The sequence below is a fragment of the Lepidochelys olivacea genome (assembly GCF_965140295.1).
Source record: "Lepidochelys olivacea isolate rLepOli2 genome assembly, chromosome: 13".
NCBI lineage: Eukaryota > Metazoa > Chordata > Testudines > Cheloniidae > Lepidochelys > Lepidochelys olivacea.
The window spans coordinates 36800178-36828177 of NC_140423.1; the positions used below are offsets into that span (position 1 = coordinate 36800178).

The 28000-nt window shown below is 60.0% G+C and overlaps 2 protein-coding genes across 6 annotated transcripts; one reads left to right on the top strand and one right to left on the bottom strand.

Annotated features, from left to right (window-relative positions):
• Position 1: 1 nt before the first annotated feature.
• Positions 2–25016, top strand: SLC12A6 (solute carrier family 12 member 6). 4 transcript variants are annotated; one of them, XM_084645930.1, is made up of 26 exons: positions 2–115; positions 1267–2404; positions 13759–13803; positions 15398–15486; positions 15920–16051; positions 16346–16492; positions 16900–16954; positions 17177–17307; positions 17470–17711; positions 17904–18118; positions 18536–18694; positions 18946–19044; positions 19264–19321; positions 19768–19942; positions 20279–20397; positions 20594–20692; positions 20869–20988; positions 21537–21641; positions 21721–21889; positions 22355–22550; positions 22633–22802; positions 22926–23057; positions 23283–23390; positions 23472–23656; positions 23890–24023; positions 24103–25016. In XM_084645930.1, the coding sequence occupies exons 2-26, from the start codon at positions 2131–2133 to the stop codon at positions 24192–24194; spliced, it is 3450 nt and encodes a 1149-aa protein (XP_084502056.1). In that variant the 5' UTR covers positions 2–115; positions 1267–2130; the 3' UTR covers positions 24195–25016. The 4 variants fall into 4 exon arrangements, with proteins under 4 accessions (XP_084502056.1, XP_084502055.1, XP_084502057.1 ...); XM_084645929.1 differs by having other exon boundaries at positions 23283–23656; XM_084645931.1 differs by lacking the exon at positions 13759–13803.
• EMC4 (ER membrane protein complex subunit 4) lies at positions 24669–27998 on the bottom strand. 2 transcript variants are annotated; one of them, XM_084645968.1, is made up of 6 exons: positions 27847–27997; positions 26797–26882; positions 26255–26369; positions 25899–26052; positions 25368–25528; positions 24669–25246 (listed from the first exon to the last, which is right to left on the bottom strand). In XM_084645968.1, the coding sequence occupies exons 2-6, from the start codon at positions 26874–26876 to the stop codon at positions 25211–25213; spliced, it is 546 nt and encodes a 181-aa protein (XP_084502094.1). In that variant the 5' UTR covers positions 26877–26882; positions 27847–27997; the 3' UTR covers positions 24669–25210. The 2 variants fall into 2 exon arrangements, with proteins under 2 accessions (XP_084502094.1, XP_084502095.1); XM_084645969.1 differs by lacking the exon at positions 25368–25528 and having other exon boundaries at positions 27847–27998.
• Positions 27999–28000: the final 2 nt, after the last annotated feature.

A 28000-nucleotide genomic window follows, 5' to 3' on the forward strand; every position in this document is an offset into this window, starting at 1 on the left:
ACCCCCTCCTCTACTGAAGCCGGCAGCTGACAGCGCGAGCGGCAGCAGGAGCCGCAGCCCCGGCACGCGGGGAGCCTGTGGAACGTTGAGGACCAGAGGCCAGCGCGCGCCTGAGGTAAACGGCTAACGGTCCCTAACAGCTACCCGGGGCTTTTCCCACGCTTTCGGGCGAGGAGGGGGCGCTGCGGGGCGGGGGGCTGCTGCGCACGCGCAATGTGAGCCCCCCATACTATCGCACCCCCCTTGCGCCACCGACCTGGTCACAGACTCTTGCTCGCCCTTCCCCCCATTGCACCAACATGGGGCTCTCACACATCCCTTGCACCATCAGTTCCCCATATGTGGTTTGTGCACCCATTGCTCCCTCACAGGGCTCTTGCATGCTCCTCATACCGATGACCTATGTGTGGAGCTTTTACACACCCCTTGCACGATCACTTCCCCATATGTGGCTTGTAGGCCACTCGCACCATCTCCCCCCTCACAGGGCTCTTGTGCAGCCGGTGCGCCAATGATCTGCACAGGGGGCTCTTGCATACCCCTTGCACCACCGGTTCCCCCACATGCGGCTTGTGCATCCCTTGCACCGTTGCTCCCTCACAGGGATTTTGCACACCCCTGCACTATGGACCTGTTCATAGGGGTCTCGTGTGACCTTGCACCACTAGTCTCCCCCATGGGACTTGTGCACACCCTGGCACCAATTCACAGGGGCTTGCCTGCCTTCTGCACCATTGGTTCCACTTATGGGCATCTCGCAACCCTTCCAGTAGTGACTTGAGAGACCCACACCCCTTGCACCATTGTTTTCCTCACAGAACTCATGCATGCCCTTACACCAGTGATTTATTCATAAGGGTCTTACACGTTTCTTGCATCATCATTCCTCCTCTTTGGGGATCGAGCACGGACGCCCCACTCACTAGGATTTTGTATATCCATTGCTGCCCCAACACACTGGCGGTCTTGCACCATCATCCCTGTCCTGCAGTGGGTTTGCATGCCCTTGCCTCATTGACACATTGGTGATATGTATGCCCTTGCATAATTGTATCCCCTGTATATGGACTATATGGGGGCTTCGCATGTTCTCATGTGGGATTTTCTCACCCTTGCATGACTTCACGCCTTCATGTGAGTTTCATCAGGATCCTGTAGAGAGTTTGTGGGCCCTTGCCCTAGGATCCTCTGGAATAGGCATATTCCCTTGCGCTACTGTCTGTCCTTGCACTAGTCTGACATTTAATAGTTGTCTTCTCACCCCAGGACCCTGTTGAAAAGTTGCACGTTTTTGCAGCAGGAATATTCATGCACCATAACCCTACCAGGACCTCAAGAAATAGTTTCATATGTCCTTGCACCAGGACTCTGTGTAATAATCATCTCCTTGCATAAGGATACTCTACCTCCTTGTACCGGAACCGTGTAGAATAGCTGCCATCCTGCACCAGGACCCTTGAGCTCTTACACCTTCATGTTACACCAGGATCACGTGAGATATTTGCAGCAGGACTTTTTGGGATACTTGCTTTCCTTGCACATTACGCTAGAAACCAGTGGGTAATTCTTCTCGCCGTACCTGGATCCCTTGGTCTCTTCTGCCTCCATCGTTGCACTAGGACTTAGTAAAATTCTTTTGCCTCCTTGCACTGTCTCATTTCCATAACCAACAGACCCCTTGCTTGAACCACCTTCCCTGCAGGATATTTGCAAACAACTGCTTGTTCCAGGACTTGAGACGTTCTCCTTGCACATACTGTCCTTGCAGTGCACTTCTCCAAGGATTGTCTGCATGCCAAAGCCTCGGGCTAGGGCCTCTGACAAAAAAATCATTGACTAAACTAGACAGCTGTGAAATATTTGCATGGTAAACCATGGGTCAGCTCCCGTGCTCCACCTTTAGCCACACCTGTGGAAAACTCACTTGATAACCATTGGGTGTCTGGGCACCACATTGCACCAGACCGCTGAGTATCCATGCTAGACATGAATCCACTCGGTGGTGGAGCCTGCTGTTACCCCACTCATTTCGTTACCCTCCTAAATTATCGTTTTACTTTTATTTGTTATTGTTTCTGGACGATTAGAATTTAAAGCTTCCAGGAAGTTATTAGATTTCTCCACGCACGCATGCACCAACGCCAACGGTCTCCTGCCAAAATGGCTTCCGTCCGGTTCATGGTGACCCCTACGAAAATCGACGACATCCCAGGGCTCTCTGACACTAGTCCAGACCTCAGCTCCCGCTCCAGCTCCCGGGTCCGCTTCAGCTCCCGGGAGAGTGTCCCTGAGACAAGCCGCAGCGAGGGCATGAGTGACTTCTCAGGGGCCACCACCTCGGTGGCCACTGTGGCGGGCGAGCTGGCTAGCGACAGGACGTCCAACCCCCATGACATGGCGGAAGGTAGGTGGTACATGGCCGATCATGTGCATGAACATGAGAGGCTGGGAAGTCAACAAGGTTCATGTGGCTGGTTTGGGCTGATGTGGGAGGGTGGAAGGAGACCTGGGTGCATTGGAGTTGGACATCTTGTGGGAGAGTGGCGAGAGACATGAATGCAATGGAGGTAGACAGTTTTTGTGCATTGGCGCTAGAGCGGGACATCTCCAGGGGATGTTGGACGAGTCCACTGCAAGTTACGGGTGCATTGGAAGTGGAGGAAGACACTATGGGTGCATTGGAGATGGCATACTCAACTTACAATACACCCATCTGTTGGCCAACTTGTGGTTGCGATGGAGATGCACACCGCAACTGCTGGGTGTGCTGGAGATGGAAGGAGACCTCTTTCAGCTGCACTAAAGAGGGATGACTCAAGGGTTGTTTGGAGATGGAGGGGGATCAGTTATGGGTGACTCCACCATAATTCATGGCTGCAGTGGGGTGGGCCAGTTTATGGTGGCTAGTGTATCACCAGGTGCAGTTGTCTTGCCAGTTCTCTGTTGCTGCCTATTAGGTGCCTCCTAAATGCTTTGATCTTCCCATTTGCTCACAACAAACTGGAACACACTTCCAGCTTCCATTTTGGGGGCGAGGTGTCTTGGTTTCCAGCTTTAATGTAGGTGTGGCTGGACGGGGTGGTGTTTTCAGAGGGTTATAGTGCATTGACTCGATTGGTATCCCTGGCTCAGCCAGTACCCTTTTTTCTTCAGCCTTTTTCCTGCATGGGAAATGCTGAGCAAGGCTCAGGGGAAATGACTCGGGAGAATTGAACTTCCCTTTAATTTTGTGTTGATTCCCTTTTTCATGCAGACTCAGATGAGAGATGAGTCCTACATTGTGGCAGTGGGGCTTTGGTCACCACTGATTCAGAGTCACGGCTCCTCTCGGGGCCTCCCAGCGTGGGTTATGTTACAGGCCTGATAATGCTGTGGTCTGCTGTACGTGCACATAATTGCCGTGTTCGTCTCATAGGATGTGGGCGCAGGGATTGCTCACCCAGCACTGAAATGCGTTGACTTCTGGGGTGAAGCAGCTGCGTAACAGTGCATAATAATGATGCACAGTGCTGAGATGCAGCTGCCTCTGGTGTGGAGCATGGCTGCTGCTTTAACAGCCCCAAGAGTTTAGGACAGGAAGTGAAGGAGGACTTTGGATTGGGTTAAAATTGCAAGGAGAGATTTAAAGGAGGCAGAGGTGACTCTTTAGAGCTAGGATTTGCTGGGACGCTGTGGGTTCGTTCCCAGCTCCTGCAGTGAACATGAGTGTGCAATTGTGAGTCCGCCCTGGCACCAGGTCTGTTCATCTCCCGCTTGTCATAAGGGGCTCATGGATGGCCATGGTCCAGGGCAAAGCTGATCAGCCTGGACTCAGGAAGGGAGAGCTGGTTTATGGGTATTGTCCGGCTCATACTCCCATACCTATGAGCCTTCTCCACTGGAGCACCCGGGATGATCCTGTGCTCCCTGTTCCCTCTGTGGGATCACTTGTGGGACAATACCCTGGTAAGGTCACAGATGTTTCACAAGACATCAAGGCCGCTGTGTTCCTCGAAGGGGGTCCTTTTGTTGCCATCAGAGGCCCGAAGCCCAGTGAGGCAGCAAAACAGGCCCTGCAGGAACTATAGAGCAGAAATGCATGTGTGTGACAGGCCTGCAGCAGGAGGACAGATTGAGCAAGACAGCTAGTGTCTCGGGGACTTAATGTCCCCAGCACCTCAGCTGTTTATCTCCCGGGAGAGGCTGGCTGTGCCTTTCTGGACATCCTTTGTCCTTGGACACAGGGAGAGCGGATGGGAACTGGGGAGAAGGCTGGGACGAGTGAGAACACGGACAGACACACACAACTTCCTTGATTTTTTCAGTACAAGCACAAAGACACAGATGTACAAGCACACACGCATGTATGGGGTTGACTTGTTTTCAGCAGCAGCTCATGCATACACAGAGACAGGTGCATAGAGCTTATGTGATCTTACCCGCCCACGCATGCGTGTAGTGCTCTGCTGATGTTCAACGCACACTCCTGCATGGGGGCCTACTTGACCCACTAACATGAGTGCCTGCTGCCCTCCATGCTGCGCTGTCTCCCCACTTGTTTGTTTCACCCGCGGTCCCTGTCTCACGCAGCCCCCTCCTTCCCATCATCCCATGACAAATGGCCCTTTGCAGCTTCCGCCTACGCCTGTTCTCTGTTCCTCAAACAGTCATAGGGCTGAGAGAGCTCGCAGCCCGTGAAGGTGAGAGTGGAGTGGTGCCCTGGGCTCCCCTCAGTGCTAGGGGCTAGGTCCTGATCTCCCTTCCCCTCACCCCCGCTCCAGATGCTCACAGCTGCTCTCTGGCCCTCCCTATCCATTGATTCCTCTGTCCAAGCTAGATGGATGTGTGTCCTTTCTGTGCTGTGAACAAAATGGAGTCAGGTCTCCACTGCAGTCAGGTGTGACTCTGGGTTGACTGCAGGGGGAGCGGAGGCCTGGAACCAGTCCTGATTCTGTGGCAGCTGAAGAGAAACCCTGGGGGGTGACTCCAGTTCTGCCCCATAGTGTGTGATCCGACCTCAGCCCCCCTCTGCTCTGGGGCATCACACCACTGTGTGGGCGTGTGCAGCTGGGGCAGAGAGCGGAGGAACTGGAAGGGCACAACTGGAACAGGAGGTGGGGCTCTGGGTCAGGACTGGAGGTAGTTAGCAAAATTACACCCAGCCCCCAACTATCCCAGCCCTGGCTGCTGTCCTCTCCCTCCCGCACTGCTCTGCTGGTGCCCCTCAATCCTGATCCACAACCCACTGCTACCCTATCCCTGGGCTCCCCTGCCTCTGCTGGTGCCCCTCAATCCTGATCCACAACCCACTGCTATCCTATCCCTGGGCTCCCCTGCCTCTGCTGGTGCCCCTCAATCCTGATCCACAACCCACTGCTATCCTATCCCTGGGCTCCCCTGCCTCTGCTGGTGCCCCTCAATCCCGATCCACAACCCACTGCTACCCTATCCCTGGGCTCCCCTGCCTCTGCTGGTGCCCCTCAATCCTGATCCACAACCCACTGCTATCCTATCCCTGGGCTCCCCTGCCTCTGCTGGTGCCCCTCAATCCTGATCCACAACCCACTGCTATCCTATCCCTGGGCTCCCCTGCCTCTGCTGGTGCCCCTCAATCCTGATCCACAACCCACTGCTATCCTATCCCTGGGCTCCCCTGCCTCTGCTGGTGCCCCTCAATCCCGATCCACAACCCACTGCTATCCTATCCCTGGGCTCCCCTGCCTCTGCTGGTGCCCCTCAATCCTGATCCACAACCCACTGCTACCCTATCCCTGGGCTCCCCTGCCTCTGCTGGTGCCCCTCAATCCTGATCCACAACCCACTGCTACCCTATCCCTGGGCTCCCCTGCCTCTGCTGGTGCCCCTCAATCCTGATCCACAACCCACTGCTATCCTATCCCTGGGCTCCCCTGCCTCTGCTGGTGCCCCTCAATCCTGATCCACAACCCACTGCTATCCTATCCCTGGGCTCCCCTGCCTCTGCTGGTGCCCCTCAATCCTGATCCACAACCCACTGCTATCCTATCCCTGGGCTCCCCTGCCTCTGCTGGTGCCCCTCAATCCTGATCCACAACCCACTGCTACCCTATCCCTGGGCTCCCCTGCCTCTGCTGGTGCCCCTCAATCCTGATCCACAACCCACTGCTATCCTATCCCTGGGCTCCCCTGCCTCTGCTGGTGCCCCTCAATCCTGATCCACAACCCACTGCTACCCTATCCCTGGGCTCCCCTGCCTCTGCTGGTGCCCCTCAATCCTGATCCACAACCCACTGCTATCCTATCCCTGGGCTCCCCTGCCTCTGCTGGTGCCCCTCAATCCTGATCCACAACCCACTGCTATCCTATCCCTGGGCTCCCCTGCCCCTGCTGGTGCCCCTCAATCCTGATCCACAACCCACTGCTACCCTATCCCTGGGCTCCCCTGCCTCTGCTGGTGCCCCTCAATCCTGATCCACAACCCACTGCTATCCTATCCCTGGGCTCCCCTGCCTCTGCTGGTGCCCCTCAATCCTGATCCACAACCCACTGCTATCCTATCCCTGGGCTCCCCTGCCTCTGCTGGTGCCCCTCAATCCTGATCCACAACCCATTGCTACCCTATCCCTGGGCTCCCCTGCCTCTGCTGGTGCCCCTCAATCCTGATCCACAACCCACTGCTATCCTATCCCTGGGCTCCCCTGCCTCTGCTGGTGCCCCTCAATCCTGATCCACAACCCACTGCTATCCTATCCCTGGGCTCCCCTGCCTCTGCTGGTGCCCCTCAATCCTGATCCACAACCCACTGCTATCCTATCCCTGGGCTCCCCTGCCTCTGCTGGTGCCCCTCAATCCTGATCCACAACCCACTGCTATCCTATCCCTGGGCTCCCCTGCCCCTGCTGGTGCCCCTCAATCCTGATCCACAACCCACTGCTATCCTATCCCTGGGCTCCCCTGCCTCTGCTGGTGCCCCTCAATCCTGATCCACAACCCACTGCTACCCTATCCCTGGGCTCCCCTGCCTCTGCTGGTGCCCCTCAATCCTGATCCACAACCCACTGCTATCCTATCCCTGGGCTCCCCTGCCTCTGCTGGTGCCCCTCAATCCTGATCCACAACCCACTGCTATCCTATCCCTGGGCTCCCCTGCCCCTGCTGGTGCCCCTCAATCCTGATCCACAACCCACTGCTATCCTATCCCTGGGCTCCCCTGCCTCTGCTGGTGCCCCTCAATCCTGATCCACAACCCACTGCTATCCTATCCCTGGGCTCCCCTGCCTCTGCTGGTGCCCCTCAATCCTGATCCACAACCCACTGCTATCCTATCCCTGGGCTCCCCTGCCCCTGCTGGTGCCCCTCAATCCTGATCCACAACCCACTGCTATCCTATCCCTGGGCTCCCCTGCCTCTGCTGGTGCCCCTCAATCCTGATCCACAACCCACTGCTATCCTATCCCTGGGCTCCCCTGCCTCTGCTGGTGCCCCTCAATCCTGATCCACAACCCACTGCTATCCTATCCCTGGGCTCCTCTGCTGGTGCCCCTCAATCCTGATCCACAACCCACTGCTATCCTATCCCTGGGCTCCCCTGCCTCTGCTGGTGCCCCTCAATCCTGATCCACAACCCACTGCTATCCTATCCCTGGGCTCCCCTGCCCCTGCTGGTGCCCCTCAATCCTGATCCACAACCCACTGCTATCCTATCCCTGGGCTCCCCTGCCTCTGCTGGTGCCCCTCAATCCTGATCCACAACCCACTGCTATCCTATCCCTGGGCTCCCCTGCCTCTGCTGGTGCCCCTCAATCCTGATCCACAACCCACTGCTATCCTATCCCTGGGCTCCCCTGCCTCTGCTGGTGCCCCTCAATCCTGATCCACAACCCACTGCTACCCTATCCCTGGGCTCCCCTGCCTCTGCTGGTGCCCCTCAATCCTGATCCACAACCCACTGCTATCCTATCCCTGGGCTCCCCTGCCTCTGCTGGTGCCCCTCAATCCTGATCCACAACCCACTGCTATCCTATCCCTGGGCTCCCCTGCCTCTGCTGGTGCCCCTCAATCCTGATCCACAACCCACTGCTATCCTATCCCTGGGCTCCCCTGCCTCTGCTGGTGCCCCTCAATCCTGATCCACAACCCACTGCTATCCTATCCCTGGGCTCCCCTGCCTCTGCTGGTGCCCCTCAATCCCAACGCACAGCACCTGCTGCCCCAGCCCTTGTCTTCCCCCAACCCAGTAGTTTTGCTGGTGCTCCTCAATCCCAACCTGCAGCCCCCCGGCTATTCCACTTGAATGTATACGATGGTGTAAAGTGTGGTTTGGCCTTTTGATGGCGGCAGAAATAAAGTTGAAAGATGCCTGACAGGGGAAAGCAAATTGTCCCTAATAAGGGAATTGAGGCCAGGTCTACACTACAGAGTTAGGTGGACGTAAGGCAGTTTACATCGACTTAATTATGTCTGAGTCTACGCTACAGTGGTGCTTCTGCCAAAATAAGTAGGCTTGCTACACCAACGTCATGACTCTACCTCCCCAAGAGGCGTAGGGCTTATGTCGATGTAGTAAGGGTGATGCAGTGTCTCTGTAGACTCTGTGTTACTTACGTTGGCTGTCAGCCCCAAACTGGGCTGACAGCTGTTAGCACCCTCCAGCCCTGCTGCCTCCCGTGAGGTATTGGAGGGGTGGGGAAGGAGAGCATGATCCTGGCCCCCCTCCCCCAGTCTCTCACTGGGTCACAGCATGGGGGCTCCAGCTATCAGCCCCAGCAGTGGGGCTTGCAGTGGGAGGCTCCCCACCCCTGCCCAGCGGCTGACAGCCCCAGCTGTGAGTCTGTACCTGTCTGTTTCACAGCAGGGAGCCTGCCAGCTGGGAAATTGACATTCTTGTCAGTTTCACGGTTGGTTTTATTATTTCACATTTCCTTTCCATCTCTCTCTGTCAGCTCAGGGGGGAGGGGACTCCAGCTGTGAGCTCCCCACAGGCTGACTTCCAGAGCCCAAGCCAAAACTTGAAATAATAGCTGCCATGAAACTGATAAGACTGTCAATTTCACAGCTGTAGGCTCCCTGCTGTAAAACTGAGCCCCTTGTGGGCTCCACAGTTGGGGCTGTCAAGGCTGGGGTGGGGGAGTGGCCCTGCTGTGAGCCCGGCATCCGCCTGACAGCTGGGGGTGGGGCAACTGTGAGCCCCATGCCTACAGTTGAGGTTGCCAGGCTCCAGCTGTCAGTGTCCAGCAATGTCCCTTTTCAGTCGGTGGATGCGCCCCTGGTGAGGACGTGCACTGCCAACAGAAGGAGCAAGTGTGGATGTGAACAACCGTTTTAAATACTGTGGTAGCTGTACGTCCACTTAATTTAAATCAACTTAATTTTGTAGTGTAGACAAGCCCTACATTGCTCTGTTCCTAATCGCTTTCCACTGATCAGCTCAGAGCAGTTTGCAAAGGTAACTAATTCATCTGAGCCAATGCAGGGGGTGGGAAGCCTCAACAGAGAACTGAAGGGGCCGCTGTGCCAGGGCTCTCCTCTGCTTTCTCAAGGGGTTATTCCAGGGCAGGGGGAGGTGTGGCTAACCCCATTCTGGAGTGGGAAGTGGTGTGGGTCCAACCCAGCATTTGTGTGATTCACTCTGGCCTGGAGTTCCCCATTTAGGCATTTCCTAAACTGATTAAGACCTTTTCCCTAATCTCTGCTCCATTATGGTATAAATAGAGAGGACGGAGTATGTAGGGAAAAGACTACCATGCTCTGGAGTTTGCCCAGCTCCACCTCTCTTGCTGTAATCCACTAGACCCACTCCCCTCCCCTCCTCTCCCCTCCCAGAACTAGGATAGAACCCAGGAGTCCTGCCTCCCAGCACCCCTGCTCTAACCCACTAGATTCCACTCCTCTCCCAGAGCTGGGGATAGAACCCAGGAGTCCTGATCTGATTCCATCCTCCCTCTCTGAAAGCCATGCTACAGCTCAGGCGGCTACAGACTTCTCCATCCCAGACAGTAGCTGTGGGGCTGTTACCCAGAGCTGGCTGCATCGCACTGCTGGGCCCGTGCAGGCCCCTGCCTCTCCCATGTTGCCTGCTACAGTTCAGCAGGAGAGTGAAAGCAGTTGTATGGTGGAGCAGTTAATCCTCTTAGTGCCAGTAAGACACACGGCAGGGGAGGGCGTGTCCCCCCACACCATCCCGCCTCTTCCCCTGGGGCCTGCCAGTCACCTGATCCCGTCACTTCCAGTCCCGTTCCTTGCCGGCGCTGGGGGAAAAGTTAGTCCAGAAAATGCCTCACTTCACTGTTACCAAGGTGGACGATGAGGAGGAGGGTGGGGTGGAAGAAGGGGCCCAGGAAGGAGCCAACAGGGCTGGCATCTGGATGCCCAGAGAGATCATGGTGTCAGGTGAGCCGTCATCTAAACACGCCGCATTAATCTGCTTTACCTGCATCTGTCTCTTGGCTGCTCCTCCCCTACCTGGCTGCCCCCTCTATCTTGGGGGTGTGTGTATGGGGGGCAGTGTCTCTTTATTGGCCCCTGCCTCCAGATTGTCGTCCGTGCCTCCCTCCCCGATCCAAGCACTCTCTCCAGCCTGCCTTCCTCAAGCATCGTAGCAGCCTCCCCTGGGCTCTTCCCAATCCCTTGCATGATTTTCAGGTAAACACCAACCACAGCTTCGCTACTGATTAGTGAAGGAAGTGCGCTCCAGTGGTTAGAGCCGGGCAGGGGGCCTGGGAACCAGGACCCCTGGGTTCTTCCTCTTTGTAGCTGTGTGCTTTCTGTGCTGGTTCTGCCCCTGCTCTGGGCCTCCCTTTCTCTGCTGACTGTGGATGTGGGGGACCTGTGGAATGTGCTGCAGGGTCTGATCCTGAGCCCTCCAATCTCAGTGGAACCTTTCCATGGATTTGGATCAGGCCCGGAGACCCTGACAGAGAAGGGGCCGTGGGAATGCCCTGTGCTGTTACGCTGTACAGGGTTGGTGTGCATTTGGGTCCAGTGTGGGTCTGGACAGGCAGTTTTTGGGAAGGGATCTGTGGGGTGACTGTCCCCTCAGGGATGGGGGATGCAGCTGGGGATGGGCACTAGGGGCTCCTGTCATAGCGGGAGTGATGGGGGTAAGTAAAGGGGGGTTATGTGTTTGCTCAGACTCTAAACAGCTCTTGCCACCAAGAGAGAGGGAGCAAACCCCAGTGTCCTGGCAGAATTCAAGCTCTGGTGATTCTGCCCTGGTCAAGCCACATGGCACCCTCCTTCGCTGCCTGTCCCAAACCTACATGACAGCGCTGTGTGGCTGTTACCCAATTGCTCCCACCCCAGAGATGGCCATCTCTCAGTCCCAGGCTAGCCATTTGTGTGCAGTCTCGCTGTGTGATTGTTATGCAGCTGTCAATCCGCACACCAGAGGTGGCCGTATCTTGGCTCTGGGCAAGCAATCCCTATGCAGCGTTGCTATGTAGCTGTTACCCAGCTGCCCCGCCCCAGAGGTGGCTGCATCTCAGTGATCCCAGTGTAGTGTTTTTATATCCCTCCCTGCGGATTGACTGAGAACCTCATTAGATGGTGACCCTAGCCCCCGCATGCCCTCCACCCCTGTGCTTAACCCTTTCCTTTCTGCCATACCCCCTGTGGTTCCTAATCAATAGTCAGTAACGCTCAGTGGCTGGAGCACTGGGTTTGCATTCTCCTTTGGCACAAGCCTCAGAGATTGGCCTCCCCTGTTGACCTAGAGGGTGCGCTCCTGGGAGAGGGTGAATGTTGGGGGAAACTCTTGCGGCATCTGCCCCTGCTCTGGGCTTGCACAGAGGAGCCGGGCGGTGCTGGTTTGGCTCTTTCCCCGGCAGGGAATTTCCTTCCATTTCTCTGACTTTTTCATTCTTTCTTCCTGTCTGACTTCATTCTTTCTTTCTTTCTTTTCCCTGCCCCCTCCTGGCTAGACCAGGCTCTGTGTAGCCTGGTAAATGCTCCCCGCGGTATCTTCCACCCACTGTGCCCGGATCTCAATTGGGCATTGCACATGGCCAACATGACTGTTGTTAGCTGCAGCTGGAAAGAACAGTGGGGAGGGGGGGTGGGGGAAGGGGGTTACTATACTACCCACTTCATACAAAGCCCCCGTGTTAGTCCAGCTCCCTAGTCAGGACTCCTGAGCTCTCACTGTGGTGTCTAGTGGTTGAAGCAGGAGGGGCTGGAGAGGGCTGGGTGCCAGGACTCCTGGGTTCTATCCCAGTCTCTGGGATTAGGGAGGGGGGGGAATGTCCAGCCAGGGCTGGATCAGGGCAGGCGCCCCCTGGAGGGGAAAGGCCTCATGTTCCTAAGTACGTAACCACTCACCACCCCTGCCCTGCCCAGTGATTGAGCGGGAGGAGGCCTCATGTCACACAGCAGCACAGCTAATTCAATTTAGCTCCAGCATGGAGGGCAGGCTGCAGCCTAGGCAGTGTCAGGGATTATATCCCAAGCCTAGCCCCTGGCTTCCTGCCAGTCCGCCCTCTGCTTGTCAGGACTCATGCTGCCTGTCTGCGAGATGGAGAGGAGATGGCCTATGAAGGTACTCCCAGCTCTGGGCTGCACAGCTACAGCAACTCAGATGGCGTGCTGAGAGCCAGGACTCCTGGCTTCTGTTCCTGCTCTAGTGGTTAAGCAGGAGGGGCTGGGAGTCCAGACTCCTGGGTTCTTTTCTCAGCAGAAAGTATAAATATGGGATAGAGGGTCAGTGACAGAAAATCTACCCAGCTCTGTGGAGTGGGAATGTAATGCAGCTCAAGCACTGGCCACAGGATCAAGAGTCTGTAAGTAGGGATAGAACTCAGGAGTCCTGTATGGTGTCCTAAGGCACTGACCCCTTAAGGGACCCTTTTCCACCCCACAGGTGGTTCAGCTCCTTGCTTTTCTCTTTCCCTGCTCCCAAAACAGGACCACCTCTGGGGCAGTGTGTGAATTGGAGCGGGGCCAGCGCTGGGACAGATCTGTTCTCCGGGCAGCTGGAAAGGGCAGGATCCCAGCTGCTTCCATGTAATCCCCAATTATCCTGGGCCGTTCCCTGACCCAGCGAGCAGGGACAAAGCCCCAGTCTGGCACCAGATGCTGCCTCATCCGCTGAACAACAGGGTCAGGGGACAGACACAGCCGGGAGGAGCCGTGGGGCTGGACTCTTTCTGTCTTTCCCTTCTTTGTCTCTTTCTTTCCCTCCCGCAGCAAGTGGGCTGTGGTGAATCCTTGGGCTCAACAAAGGCTTGATTCATAGCCTGTCCCAGGCCAACCATCACCTCAGCCAGTCGCCCGCCTTCCTCAGTCACGTTGCTCTCTGCTGCTTGAGGGTTTAGGTGACAGGGAAAGATCTGAGGAGTGGAGTCCAATCTTGGTAGATTGGAGTCCAGCCTGCCGTGTGTGTGTCTGGGTGGGAGATTGACAAGTTTCCTACCCTGCCACCCTGCTGTGTAGAGCACCCTAGAATCGGTGCCCACTAGAGGGAAAAGACCCCCATCTCCCATTCCTGACCCCTGTGAGCCAGCCAGTCACCCGCACTTGGGTCAGGTTAGAGCTGGTGTCTCTTAGAGGGGAAAGGCCCCATCCCCACCTGCCTGAACTCTGCTATATAATTGCGCTGGTTTCTTTTTATATTATTGCAGCTCCTTTTTGGTTTTGAAATCATGCTCTAAAACCCCCAGAATCTTTGCTCATTTCCCTTTCTTTGCTAACATGTATCAGCAGGAGGAAATATATTTGATCAGAGTCTTTTGTTTGTTTGTTTTTTTTTCATTCCTTTTTTTTTTTCTTTTGTGATTCATTTTTTCCCATGTTCTGTTTGATTTTCAGACGTGAGTCAAACCTCCATCACAGGGGAACAGTGTCAGCTCTTAGGTACGGTATTGCTAAGGAGTCGTGCGTGTCTCTTTCTCCTGAACGAGCCTGTGTGTGTGTGTCCATCCATTTGTGCCTACCGCCTCTTGCAGGAGGGGATGAGCCCTGCTTTGTGTGTCTGTCCCTGCTGCCCCCCACCGAAGCCCGGCTCTGTGTGTGCATGTGTGTTTCACCCCTCCATCAGACTGCCCTAGGGAGAGGGTAATTTACATACCCCTCGCTACTAATTCCCCTCTTACCCCGTACCCATCTGCTCTTCCTTGGATCATTGCAGGCACCTGCAGCCTGAGCATCAGGCCCAAAACTGAGGTGTCACTTTGTCCATGGTCCTTCTCAGCCCTATTTCACAGTCCAAGAGGCGGTCTGGCCTGTTGGAACTGGGCGACAGGACTCCTCAGTTCTACTTAATCCACTGGGGTGTTGGGGAGAGTGCCCCTATGAAGCACCCACCCTGCTCCCTGCAGCACAGCGCCCCCAGGGGCCTGCACTGATTGGGAGGGGAGAGCGCCCCCTGCTGAGCCCCTTCTCTCTGCAGCACAGTGTCCCCTAATGCCATGCTGACGTAGTCTACCTTGGCTTTTCCTGCCGGGGAGCCCCCAGCCCGTGGATCGGGTGCTGTGGAGCTCGCTTGTTAGTGCCTCGTTCTCCCGCTGACTTTGTCCCGCATCAGCGGTTGGCTGGTAGCGTGACTTTCCCTGTGCTGTGTACAAAGCAAACACTGAGGCCCTGCCGCCGGCAGCTGCACCACCAGCAATGCCCGTGGGAGGGTGACCTTACGCTGCCCCAGAGTGGTGCTAGGGGCACGATGCTTTAGGGAGTGGGGTGGGGGCTCTCCCCTGGCAGTCTGTGCTGCCCCAGGTCCCCAGTGCGGCACTGGGGGGCGCTGTGCAGCAGGGCGGTGGCGTGGGTGCTCTCGCAGCACGAGCCATGCCAGGCAAGCGAACCCTGGGCAGGGTTCTGCCAAGCGCCGCAGAGGCCCGGCCCGAATTGTGGGCCTGGGGAGCTCTCGTGCCCCCTGCCCCCCCCAGGTAGTAGAGAGTGGTTATTCCAGTGCCGCTGCCTCCCGGCTGAACGTGCGGAGGCGGCTGCAGGTTCGTACTGTGCAGGCATCTACCTGTGATTCCACGGCCTGGGGGCCGGGCCGGGCTGGGCAGGGCAATAAAGGAACAGGTGGTGGTTCTGCCCAGCCCCGCTAGGAATCTTTCTCTGAGCAGGCAGCAGCCTGACTGTTGACTCACCTGTCGCCAAGGGGCAGAGAGAGGGTGAGACCTCAAGTTAGAGCAGGGAGGGGCTGGGCACCAGGACTCCTGGGTTCTATCCCCCCCCCCCAGCTCTGGGAGGGGAGTAGGGCCTAGTGGGTTGCAGCAGGGTGGGATTGGGAGCCAGGACTTGATGCTGTGCCTCAGTCTCCTTCCATTCCAGAGGAATTGTAGAGGTTTGAGTGTCTGTAAATTGGTGCTGCAGTCCCCCTGCCAGGAGGGAGCAGTGAAGGGCTGGGCTCTCGGAGAACCCTGGTAAGCTGGTACCGGGCTGAGACCTCCCAGCTCACGGCACCTCACACTGGGTTCTCCCTTTCCCCCTTGTCTTTCCTCAGACCCGGTGCGCAAGAAAGACATCTATCTCAACAACACCAGCTATGAGGATGGGGATGAGTACTTCGACAAGAACCTGGCGCTCTTCGAGGTACCCCCGGTGGAATCTGCCCCCCGTAGGCAGGACGGAGAAGACAGGCTCACTCCGGGGAAGGGGGGGGGTCAGTTGCTGCCCCCCCGGTGGCCAGTGCTGGGAGGCTGAAACCTGGTTCATGTCCATCCAGGAGCTATGATGCAGCCCTGCCCCCCAATGGGGTAACAGGGCCTGGGGGTTTGCCCCTTCCCCCAGAACTAATCCAGCAGCCAGAATCCGCTGTGCTCTTCCTCCGGCTGGTTCTCTGCTGCTGGGATGGGGGTGACGGGGCTTCAAGTTCACACCCCTTTGAGATGCACGTAAGCAGTTTACACCTCTTGGAGCAATGGACTCGGGCTGCATCCCAGTGACGGGCTCAGGCTCTCTGCAGACTCAGGCAGTGTTGGTTGCACGAGGACAACTCCCCATTTCACCCCCTCTCATCCTGCAGGAGGAAATGGATACCCGGCCCAAGGTGTCCTCCCTGCTTAACCGCATGGCGAACTACACCAACCTGACGCAGGGGGCACGGGAGCATGAGGAGGCTGAGAACATTGCAGAGGGCAAGAAAAAGCCCACAAAGGTGAGGGGCCGCTGGGCAGGATTGAGGGCCGCTGGGCGGGATTGAGGGCCATTGGCCGAGCTGGGACCAGGCTGGATCCCAGGGTTGGGATGGCATGGGGCTGAAGGGTGGGATGGAGGGGCACTGGCAGGGTTGAGGGGCACTGTGGGGAGCCCACAGATGGGCTAGCAGGGGGCTGCAGGGCGGGATTGAAGGGCACTGGCAGGATTCCAGTCCTCTTAGTCTATCCTCTCCCAGCGCAGGAGTCCTGCCTCCTAGCACTCCTTGCCCTAATCACAGTCTCTCTCTTTGCAGACACCCCAGATGGGCACCTTCATGGGCGTCTATCTGCCCTGCCTGCAGAACATCTTTGGGGTCATCCTCTTCCTGCGCCTCACCTGGGTGGTGGGCACGGCCGGCGTGCTGCAGGCCTTCGCCATTGTCCTCATCTGCTGCTGCTGCGTGAGTGTCTGCCCCCAGTGGGGCACTAAGGGGCGTTGGTGCTCTGCCCTCGCGGGCAGTGCTGACCCTAGGGTGGCACTATCGGGCGCTGTGCTGCAGGGAGCATCCCGGCCAGAAGAGTGCAGTGAGCTCTCTAAGGATCGCGAATCCTGGTGTCCTACCCAAATCTGGCCGCAGTCGATACAGTTCTGCCTCTCCAGGCCTCCCCTGCATCCATCGTTGCCAATGTCATTCTCCACCACTTCCAGTTCCAAGCCCTTGCTCCCTGCTCACCGGGCCTCTCCAGCTGCCTCATCCCACCCCAGCGGCAGCCGCCTTCAGTGCAGACCGTGTGAACCTGATGTCTGCTCCCAGTTCAGCGTGTTCCTCTAACACCACCCCCTGCTGTCCTTTTACCTTCTCCGCAGACGCTGCTAACTGCCATCTCCATGAGTGCCATTGCCACCAATGGAGTCGTGCCGGGTGAGTGGGTCAGGCCAGTCTTCTCTCCCGGATTGGCCGGCCTCCCTATCCCCTCAGCCCTGGGCCCATCAGCTAGGCCTCAGTTTTTCCCTGTGGTGGTTGTTTCCTTCCTGACCCCCATCTCAGGACATCTCCTGCCCTGGCGCCTGTGGATGGGGAGCCCTCGGGACACACGCCAGTCTCCCTAGCCACTCCCTGACTGCCTCTGTCCTCTCTCTCCAGCTGGGGGCTCCTACTTCATGATCTCCCGGGCGCTGGGCCCCGAGTTCGGGGGTGCTGTGGGGCTCTGCTTCTATCTGGGCACCACCTTCGCCGCCGCCATGTACATTCTGGGAGCCATCGAGATCTTCCTGGTGAGAATGCTTCCCCCTGGAGGCCTGGGGTCGGGGTGTGTGTGTGTGTGTGTGTGTGACCTGTCCCATTCCCCACCCATGTGAACCAGCCGGCCCCCCACCCTAGGGTGGCTTGGAGCCGGCGCCTCCTGGAGGTGACCTCTCTCTCTGCACCCCACACAGATGTACATTGCCCCCGAGGCAGCCATTTTCCGCAGCACTGATGTGCTGAAGGAGTCGGCAGCCATGCTGAACAACATGCGGGTCTATGGCTCAGCCTTCCTCATCCTCATGGTGCTGGTGGTCTTCGTCGGCGTGCGCTACGTTAACAAGTTCGCCTCGCTCTTCCTTGCTTGTGTCATCGTCTCCATCCTAGCCATCTACGCCGGGGCCATCAAATCCTCCTTCGCCCCGCCCCGCTTCCCGTAGGTGTCAAGGGGCTGGCAGAGGGTGCGGGGTGGATTGGCACTCCTCGGGGGTGGGACTTGCTCAGGGCTGATCTCAGCTAGGGGTGCTGTGGGGGGCTCTGCGCTCCTGGGGGGTTGCTCAGGGCTGATCGCAGCAGGGGACTCTACGTTCTGGGGCACTGTATCTATCTGCCTTCCCGCCCGGCGCAGGGTCTGCATGCTGGGAAACCGCACCCTCTCTGGCCAGCAGATCGACTTCTGCGCCAAGACCCAGGAACTGGGCAACTTGACGGTGCCCACCCAGCTCTGGGGCCTCTTCTGCAACTCCAGCAAGCAGCTGAATGCCACCTGCGATGAATACTTTGCTCACAACAACGTCACCTCCATCCAGGGCATCCCAGGCCTGGCCAGCGGCATCATCACTGGTGAGGGCCTAGCGCAGCTGGGCGGATCCGCCCACCAGCCGGTGGTCAGGGGATCCTGCCACAGCTGCAGCCCGCTGCCCTCTGGGCACGAGCTCTGTCAGCTACGGAGCCCCTCAGCCCTCTTTCTGAGGCCCTCGGACCAGCACGGGCCCCCAAGACAGTCCAGTAGCTTAAACACAGGCACTGCAGCTCAGGAGATTGGGACCCAGGCATCCGCGATGGCAGCGCGCTTCCAGAGCCCCAGCCAAAGGATGAGCGGGCAGTTTTCATGGTACCGGCTAGAATTCCTGGGTTGTACAGACAGACGTCGGGTGCTGACTCGAGACCCTAGTGGCTCTGGGACGGGACAGTACAATCCCCTGTGGCTTCACCCCGTGGCCCCAGCCCTGCTGACTAGCCGCTTCTCCCTCCCTGCAGAGAACCTGTGGAGCAGCTATCTGCAGAAGGGGGAGATCATCGAGAAGCCTTCAGCCCACTCCGTCGATGTACTGGGGGCCATGAGCCAGGAGTATGTGTTGGCCGACATCACCACCTCGTTTACCCTGCTCGTGGGCATCTTCTTCCCGTCTGTCACTGGTAAGCACTGCTGCTATGGGGGATGGGGGACCGTGGCATCCAAGACAGCAGCACAGGGCAATCACCCTCAAGGGGCCCTGCAGGTTCCCACCTCTTGGGAATAGGACTCTGGCGTCCGGGGTGGCAGCATGGGGCAATCACCCCTAGGGGGCCCTGCAGGCTCCCACTGCTAGAGAATAGGACCCTGGCATCCAGGACAGCGGTGCAGGGTGCTCACCTGGCAGCTGTTTCTCCTGTGCCGATCTTTGCAGGGATCATGGCTGGCTCGAACCGCTCCGGAGACCTGAAAGATGCTCAGAAATCCATCCCCATTGGCACCATCCTGGCCATCCTCACCACCTCCTTCGTCTGTATCCTGCGGGGGCTGGCATGGTGGCGGGGGATGGCACGGACAGGGCAAGGGCAGGGGAGGGACGTGCCTCGCTCAGGGTCAGAGCATGCCAGAGCCCACACAAGGCCTGTGGAAAAGGGCCCCCACGCCGGGGCGAGGCTGTGTGGGGGTGGGGGGATCCCTGACCACCCTGCTGTGACCCTGGGGCCACGGCCACCTTGACTCCACACTGCTATAGATCTCAGCAACGTGGTTCTGTTTGGGGCCTGTATCGAAGGGGTGGTGCTGCGAGACAAGTGAGTATTGGAGGGGTGTCTGCCCTGTCATGTCCCTGCCATCACCTGCTACTGGGGCTGCCCGACCTCTCCATAACGCTTTCTCCTCAGGGGGTGTGGGTCCCCCTGCCCATAGTGCTTTCTCTGGGGTCCCCCTCCACTGGGTCGTTGTCCACTTAGGTCTCCTGGTACACTGGGTCCCCCCCAGCCCATGACACCCCTCCATTGGGTCCCTGCATCCACTGGGTCCCCCTAGTGCCTCTCCAATGGGTCTCCCCCAGCCTATAGCACCCTTCTGCTGGGTCCCTATAGCTCCGCTCCGCTGGGTCCCCCCCAGCCCATAATGCCCCTCCACTGAGTCCCCATTGCCCCTCTTCTCATTGGGGCCCCCATCCATGCGGTCCTCCTGTCTGTAGCCCCTCTTCCTGAGGCTCTCCCCCAGCTGACAGTCCCTCTCCGGGCGGCAGGTTTGGCGACGCTGTGCACAGGAACCTGGTGGTTGGGACGCTCTCGTGGCCCTCACCCTGGGTCATCGTCATCGGCTCCTTCTTCTCCACTTGCGGGGCTGGGCTGCAGAGCCTCACTGGTGCCCCCCGGCTGCTGCAGGCCATCGCCAAGGACAACATCATCCCCTTCCTGCGGGTAAGAGCGTGCTCCGCTTCCTTCTCCCTCCCACAGTACCCAGCTGCCCCGCACCAGAGCTGACTGCATCTTAGCAGTGGGCGAGCCATCCCTGTGTAGTGTTATGTGTAGCTGTCACCCAGCTGCCCTGCCCCTGAGCTGGCTGCATCTCAGCGCCGGGTGAGCTATCCCTGTGCAGCTGTCCCACAGCTGCTCCGCCCCAGAACTGGCTGCATCTCGGAGCTGGGCAAGCCACCCCTGTGTAGTGTTATGTGTAGCTGCCCCCAGCTTCCCCACCCTAGAGCTGGCTGCATTCTTGCCTTTCTGAAGTGGGTTTCCTGTGTTCTGTCGCCCTAGGTTTTCGGCCATAGCAAAGCCAACGGGGAGCCGACGTGGGCTCTGCTCCTGACAGCTGGTATTGCCGAGCTTGGCATCCTCATTGCCTCGCTGGACCTGGTGGCCCCCATCCTGTCTATGTAAGGTCCCCGCCGAGTCATGTGGGGATGGGCAGGACTCTGTGGAGGGGGCAGATCCCCCCCCCCCCCAGCTGGGATTTGGCATCTGCATCCCAGAGTGGGGAATCCCGTGGTGGCCTGTCAGCCTGCACACCCTATGGGGAGCCCCCGAGGCACCACCCCCCTGACTGTCTCTCTTGTCTGTCCCGGTCCGTAGGTTCTTCTTGATGTGTTACCTCTTTGTCAATCTGGCCTGCGCCTTGCAGACCCTGCTGCGCACCCCCAACTGGAGACCCCGCTTTCGCTACTACCACTGGTAAGGGAGCCCAGGGGCCTGGGTTCTGTCCCAGCACTGGGAGGAGAGTGGGGTCGAGTTGTTAGAGTAGGAGGGGCTGGGAGCCAGGATGCTGGGGTTCTATCTATCTGGGAGGCGACTGGTGGGTTGGAATGTGGGTCTGGACTCCTGGGTGTTCTCTCTTTCTCTCCCTGCAGGGCGCTCTCATTCGTGGGCATGAGCATTTGCCTGGCGCTTATGTTTGTGTCCTCCTGGTATTATGCCATCGTTGCCATGGTGATCGCCGGCATGATCTACAAATACATCGAGTACCAGGGGTACATGTCGCCTGCGGACTGGGCAGGGCCTGGCACCCCTTGGGCTGGATGGGCCACCCCTGGAACTCCTGGGTTCACCCATTTCCTCCCTGACCTTGGGGAGTTCCCCATCCCCTCTGCCTCGGCTTCCCCATCTCCTGCCTGCTAGGGAGCAGAGTGGGGCTTGGGCTCCATGGGGCAGGCAGCCCTCGCCTTCTCTGGGGGCCTCCAGCCAGGGGCCTGTGGGCAGCTGTGGTAATGGGAGACACCCCCTTCCCCCAGTGGTCACCCTTCTGGGATGTAGTGCTGTGGTTCTGTACAGGAAGCCCTATCTCCTGGGTTGAAGCTGGAAGCCAGGATGCCTGGGTTCTGTCCTAGCTCTGGGACGGGAGTGGGGTCTGGTGGTTGGACAAGGGTGTGCTGGGAGCCAGGACGCTTGGGTTCTGTCCAGTCTGAACTTGGCCAGGTCCCGTCCCCTGCCTCAGTTTCCCCAGCTTACTCACGTGACCCCACCTCCTCGGTGTGGGGTGGACAGCTTTCGGCTGAGCACCATGTGTCTCCCCCCACAGAGCCGAGAAGGAGTGGGGCGATGGCATCCGGGGCCTGTCACTGAGCGCCGCCCGCTTCGCCCTGCTGCGCCTGGAGGAGGGGCCCCCCCACACCAAAAACTGGAGGTAGGAGAGCCCCCCCATGACCTGCTGCTCCATGGGGTGAGCCCCTTCTGGCCCCCATGTGACCCCTCACTCCCCGCAGGCCCCAGCTGCTGGTGCTGCTGAAGCTGGACGAGGACCTGCACGTGAAGCACCCCCGCCTGCTGACCTTCGCCTCGCAGCTCAAGGCGGGCAAGGGCCTGACCATCGTGGGCTCCGTCATGGTGGGCAACTTCCTGGAGAACTACGCCGAGGCGCTGGCGGCTGAGCAGGTCAGGGAAGGGGGGGAGAGCACCCCCTGCCAGGCGCTCTTCCCTGCCCTCCTCCAGCACCATGGTGCCCCCTGCCAAGCCACCCGGCCCTGCTCTGTGTGACACAGTTCCTCCATTCCCCACTGGCCGCCCTGTGCCCCCTCCCGGTGCCCCTTGCTGAGTCACACGCCACTGCATGACACCCCTTGGCAAGCCCCCCACCACCCTGCTCCGTGTGGCACAGTGCCCCCTGCTGAGAGTCTCCCCCATGCCAGCAGCACGGTGTCCCTTGCTGAGCCCCAGGACAGTACCCCCCACAGAAGCCCCCTGGCCCCTGCTCTGTGTGGCACAGCATCCTCTGCTGAGCGCCCCGGACCCTGCTCTTTGCCCCCCGCCAAACCCCCACGAGTGCTGTGGCTTCCCTTGCAGAGGCTCCTGCCCCCAGCAGCACAGTGCCCCCTAGCAGCTCCCCTGTGTGTCTTGCAGACCATCAAACACCTGATGGAGGCAGAACGCGTGAAGGGCTTCTGCCAGCTGGTGGTGGCAGCCAAGGTGCGGGAGGGCATCTCCCACCTCATCCAGTCCTGCGGCCTGGGCGGCATGAAGCACAACACGGTGGTGATGGGCTGGCCCAATGCCTGGCGCCAGAGTGAGGACGCCCGCGCCTGGAAGACCTTCATCAGTATGTGGGGGCATGGGCTTGGGGGAATCCCCCCCGCTCCCCACTGGTGCCCTCTGACCTCCACCCACTCTTGTCCCCGTAGGCACTGTCCGGGTCACCACAGCTGCACGCCTGGCCCTGCTGGTGGCGAAGAATGTGGCCTTCTACCCAGGCAATGCGGAGCCCTTCGCTGAGGGCAACATTGATGTGTGGTGGATCGTCCACGATGGGGGCATGCTCATGCTGCTGCCCTTCCTGCTCAAGCAGCACAAGGTGCTGGGGGTGGGGTGGGGGCTTGGTGTGGGGAGGGGGGATTGGGGCGGCAGGACTGGGGAGCTGGGCTGCAGATGCTGACCGTTCCAGTGATTGGTTTCCCCCACAACCCTGTACCCCCAGGTGTGGCGTAAATGCAACATCCGCATCTTCACGGTGGCCCAGCTGGAGGACAACAGCATCCAGATGAAGAAGGACCTGGCCACCTTCCTGTACCACCTGCGCATAGAGGCAGAGGTGGAGGTGGTGGAGATGGTGAGAAACTCGAGGGGGCGGCTGCGGGGGAGAGCAGCAGCTGAAGAGTAGTCTCTCTTGGGAGCCCCTGATATAGGCCCCACCTCTTCATGTGGGACAGCTTTGTCCAGGGCTTGGAGCGGGAGGGAGCCAGGACTCTTGGGTTCTGTGCCAGCTCTGGGAGGGACGTGGGACAGGTTGCACCTCTGGTCTCAGCTCACCCCACCCCATACGTGCCCCATGCAGCACGACAGCGACATCTCGGCCTACACCTATGAGCGGACCTTGATGATGGAACAGCGCTCCCAGATGCTGCGCCACATGCGGCTCTCCAAGACTGAGCGGGACCGGGAGGTAAGTGGGGACAGGGGTGGGAGTGGGCTGCTCCCCTCCCCCATGGGGTACTCCCTCACTCACCCCCTGGTCTTCCCGCAGGCCCAGCTGGTGAAGGACCGCAACTCCATGCTGCGCCTGACCAGCATTGGCTCTGATGAGGACGAGGAGACGGAGACCTACCAAGAGAAGGTCCAGATGACCTGGACCAAGGATAAGTACATGGCGGCCCGCGGGCAGAAGGCCCGGACTCTTGAAGGCATGCAGGACCTGCTCAACATGAAGCCGTAAGCCCCTCCTGCTTCCTATCAGCCCCCAGGGACCACCCTCACCCCCCCATCCTTGGAGGTGGTGGTGGAGGAGATGCCCTAACATGAGGCTAGAAATGCCATGTCAGGGAAGGAGGAGGAAAGCAGCAGGACCCCCCAGGGAGCCACCCTGCACTGTCTCACCCTCCCCAAGCTCTCCCTGCGCAGGGTTCCCCCCCAGTAGTTGCCCCTAACCCTCCCGCCCCCTGCAGGGACCAGTCTAATGTGCGGCGCATGCACACGGCTGTCAAACTCAACGAGGTGATCGTCAACAAGTCCCATGAGGCCAAGCTGGTCCTGCTCAACATGCCGGGTCCACCCCGCAACCCTGCGGGCGATGAGAACTGTATCCTTGGCATGGGGAGTCAGGGGGGGGTAGTGTCTGTCTGTCTGACTGGTGTTGGCTCCCTTGACCCGCCCCTCAGATATGGAGTTCCTGGAGGTGCTGACCGAGGGGCTGGAGCGGGTGCTGCTGGTGCGGGGGGGTGGCAGCGAGGTCATCACCATCTACTCCTAGAGCACCCCCCCCCACTGGCCCCTGCCACTTCATTCCACTGCTGCCCTCCGGGGCATGCCAAAATTCAGTGGGGGCATACCTCCATGGAGCACAGTTACCCCCCCTCTCTACCCCTACAGGGCAAGAAAGGGGGATGCACCAAAGGGACTGGGGTATTAGACCCAACAGGGCAGAGTCACAATGGGGCAACCCTCACAAAGTAGGGATGGGAGAGATTTCCCATGGTGCCCATCACCACACAGTGCCAAAGCTGATTTGCTTCCTTTCCCTTTTAAGCTGCTGTGGAAGGGTTGGGGGCTTCCTACCCTCTCCCACCCCTTTGTGTACAAGCAGCATGGTTGCTATAATGGTGCCTGCTGGCGGCAGGCCGGTGCCAGTCACTGATCCAACTTCCTTGGCCTAATGTACAGGGTGCCTGTTGCATGGGGCCAGAGGGGGGCTGAGAACTAGGAGAAACCACCAATTCATCACACATGTGGCTTAAGTTTTTATTTCACATTCACTTCTGCCCCATAGCCCTGGGGGAGGGGGGGTGTCCCCACCACCCACCCCAGATGTTGTTGTCTCTCAGCACTAATCATGGCAGGCTGAACAAGTGGTTTCTGGAGCCCCCAGGGCAGCCTTGAACCAGGCAAATCCAATCTCCTCTCCCTTTGCGGCTTCAAGTGGAAGACAGGGCCTGGCAGCCACTACTTGATCCTTGGGGGGTGGGGGGCTTTTAATTTATTGGGGATCAAGCCCCAGTTTACAGTGTTGGGGGTCAGGAGGGATTTTTTTTGCTCTGTACCAGAACTGTGTAAAGAATAAAATTTTATACGTTAAGTGTGTCTCTAAAGGCCAGAGAGGGAGCACAAGGGCTGGGCTTGCCTAGGGGAGGGAAGATCCAGCTTGTTCTTGTAGGGTGCACCCTGCCTCCCAGCCCACACAGCAGGTTCATTAGCAGCCTCCCCCTTGGGGGGGTGCTAAGCAGGGGGTGGTGGGGCTGCCATCACTCCAGGGGCTACGAGAGTTGTGGGTCATAGCAGCAGCCCCCCACCTGTGTACTCCATCCGCTGCAAAGAGAGGGGAGAGGAGGTCAGCACAGCCCTTCCAGCAGGCCCCACCCTCTGCCCAAAAACCTCTATGCTGCCCCCAGGAGCTGAGCCCTCCCCCCACCCTAGCCTTCCCCCTCACCTCAGGGGGCTCGATGAAGGCCAGCCAGTCAGAGGCATGGGTGGGCAGCAGCCCCATGGACTGGCACTTGTAGACAGCCAGCGCCAGCCCCAGCAGGTTCCCGATCAGATACACCAGCCCCTGCAGGAACTTCTGGCTAGAGCTCTCCAGAAGCTTGAAGGCTGGGTGGGGGGGCAGGAAGAGGACAATCAGACTTGGGGGGCAGGAGCCACGGTTGCAGGGAGGCTCCAGCCACCAGCCGGGCAGGAATCTGGAGCAGGGCAGGGTTAGGGGAGAAGAGCTGGGACTGCAGGGAGTCACTGATGGGCCTGGAGTGCAGGAGGGTTGATACTCACTGGTGCAAATAGCCATGGGGACAGAGGAAGGCAGGTGGTGGGAGCAGTGGGGAGGGACACTCACTGGCAGAGATGGCCAGGTGGGAGTGTTGGGAGGAGATGGGGGATACTCACTAGTGGGGATGGGCAGGAGGGGGCGCTGGGAGCAGTGTGAGCCATGGGGGGCAGGGAGGGGGAGGAGAGAGGGGATACTCACTGGCAGAGATGGCCATGAGGGCCTGCAGAGGGCGCCAGGCCATCATACAGACCATCATGGTGGGGAAGATGGAGATGGTGTTCCCAGCCATGTACATGATGAAGAGGTTCATGGGGATCTGCTTCAGCGGCCCCAGCGCCACATCCCAGCACCGCTGGCGGGGGGGGGGGAAGAACAGATGTCAGAGGGGCCTTTCCCCACCTGCCCCAACCAGCATCCTGCTCTGAGCCCCCCACCCCACCTCGTTGGAGAGAACTGAGGTGTCCAACCCCGTTGCACCCCACACTTGCAGCCAGAACCCAGGTGTCCTGGGGGTTCCCATCCCCCCAGGCCCTTGTTCTCCACCCCCACAGTACCTTCTCCACCAGGATACGGTCGGTCTCCTGGACGCTGGTGTCAGGGACCTGCTTGTCTGAGTAGCCCACAGGATAGAGGGATTCACCTTGGCCACTGCCCCGGTCGCTGCGGCCCCTGGGGAGAGAGGAGGAGTCGGGAGCTTTGTGCACCTAGGGGAATGCAGCCAGCTCTGGGGTGGGGCAGCTGGGGAACAGCCGCACATAACACCGGAGGGGTGCAGCTCGCTTGGCACTGAGATGCGGCCATCTCTGGAGCAGGGCAGGTTGGGAACAGCCCCTAATAAACTGGGAGGGCAGGGTCCCCTTTCCTAGCAAGCCACCCTGCAGGCTGTGAGGGGATCCCAGCCTCTGGACCCCCAAGGGTGTTTCAGGCTCCTGGAGCCTGATCTGGGGGTCCTGGGCACAGACCCTCTACCTCGCACCCCCTCTCCGAGGGCAGAACCCGCTGCCAGCCGCCTGGCCCCATACCCGCTGTCCAGCCCTCCGGGGGCTCCCTGGCCGCCAGCCCCGCAACAAACCCCCGGCCGGCTCCGGCCCCTCACCTGCCCCCGCTGCCCGGGCCGCCCAGCTCGATGGCCCACTTGAAGCGCCGGCCCCGACTGGCCACCAAGGGGGTCCCCATCTCCGCCTGCAGCCGGGGCAGAGTCAGAGACCGAGCCGCAGGGAACCCAGGCGTCCCGGCCCCCGCCCCGAGCAGGGAACCCAGGCGTCCCGGGCCCGGGCCCGGCCCCCGCCCCGAGCAGGGAACCCAGGCGTCCCGGGCCCGGGCCCGGCCCCCGCCCCGAGCAGGGAACCCAGGCGTCCCGGGCCCGGGCCCGGCCCCCGCCCCGAGCAGGGAACCCAGGCGTCCCGGGCCCGGCCCCCGCCCCGAGCAGGGAACCCAGGCGTCCCGGGCCCGGGCCCGGCCCCCGCCCCGAGCAGGGAACCCAGGCGTCCCGGGCCCGGGCCCGGCCCCCGCCCCGAGCAGGGAACCCAGGCGTCCCGGGCCCGGGCCCGGCCCCCGCCCCGAGCAGGGAACCCAGGCGTCCCGGGCCCGGGCCCGGCCCCCGCCCCGAGCAGGGAACCCAGGCGTCCCGGGCCCGGGCCCGGCCCCCGCCCCGAGCAGGGAACCCAGGCGTCCCGGGCCCGGGCCCGGCCCCCGCCCCGAGCAGGGAACCCAGGCGTCCCGGGCCCGGGCCCGGCCCCCGCCCCGAGCAGGGAACCCAGGCGTCCCGGGCCCGGGCCCGGCCCCCGCCCCGAGCAGGGAACCCAGGCGTCCCGGGCCCGGGCCCGGCCCCCGCCCCGAGCAGGGAACCCAGGCGTCCCGGGCCCGACCCCCGCCCCGAGCAGGGAACCCAGGCGTCCCGACCCCCGCCCCGAGCAGGGAACCCAGGCGCCCCGGTCCCGGTCCCCGCCCCGACCAGGGAACCCAGGCGCCCCGGTCCCGGTCCCCGCCCCGACCAGGGAACCCAGGCGCCCCGGTCCCGGTCCCCGCCCCGACCAGGGAACCCAGGCGCCCCGGTCCCGGTCCCCGCCCCGACCAGGGAACCCAGGCGCCCCGGTCCCGGTCCCCAGCAGGGAACCCAGGCGTCCTGCCCCCCCGACGCTCTCACCCGGCCCGGCGCCCCCTTGGAAACAGCTAATTCCCGATTACAAGAAGCAATTTCCGCCTCGGTTTCTCACGTCACTTCCTGTTGCTGGGACAGGGGCCGCTGCTCCTCCTCCCCCCCACGGGGCGGGGCGGGGCGGTCTCGCCAGAGTGAGTCT

Bases quoted from the DNA above. Each gene is read 5' to 3' on its own strand.
- SLC12A6 (XM_084645929.1), top strand. From the start codon at position 2,131: ATGCACCAACGCCAACGGTCTCCTGCCAAAATGGCTTCCGTCCGGTTC. The intron at 16,052-16,345 runs GTGAGGGGCCGC...CTCTCTTTGCAG, and splicing joins GCAAGAAAAAGCCCACAAAG to ACACCCCAGATGGGCACCTT. The intron at 21,642-21,720 runs GTAGGAGAGCCC...CACTCCCCGCAG, and splicing joins CCCCACACCAAAAACTGGAG to GCCCCAGCTGCTGGTGCTGC.
- EMC4 (XM_084645968.1), bottom strand. From the start codon at position 26,876: ATGGGGACCCCCTTGGTGGCCAGTCGGGGCCGGCGCTTCAAGTGGGCC. The intron at 26,053-26,254 runs GTACTGTGGGGG...CCCCCCCGCCAG, and splicing joins ACCGTATCCTGGTGGAGAAG to CGGTGCTGGGATGTGGCGCT. The intron at 25,247-25,367 runs GTGAGGGGGAAG...CTCTCTTTGCAG, and splicing joins CCTTCATCGAGCCCCCTGAG to CGGATGGAGTACACAGGTGG.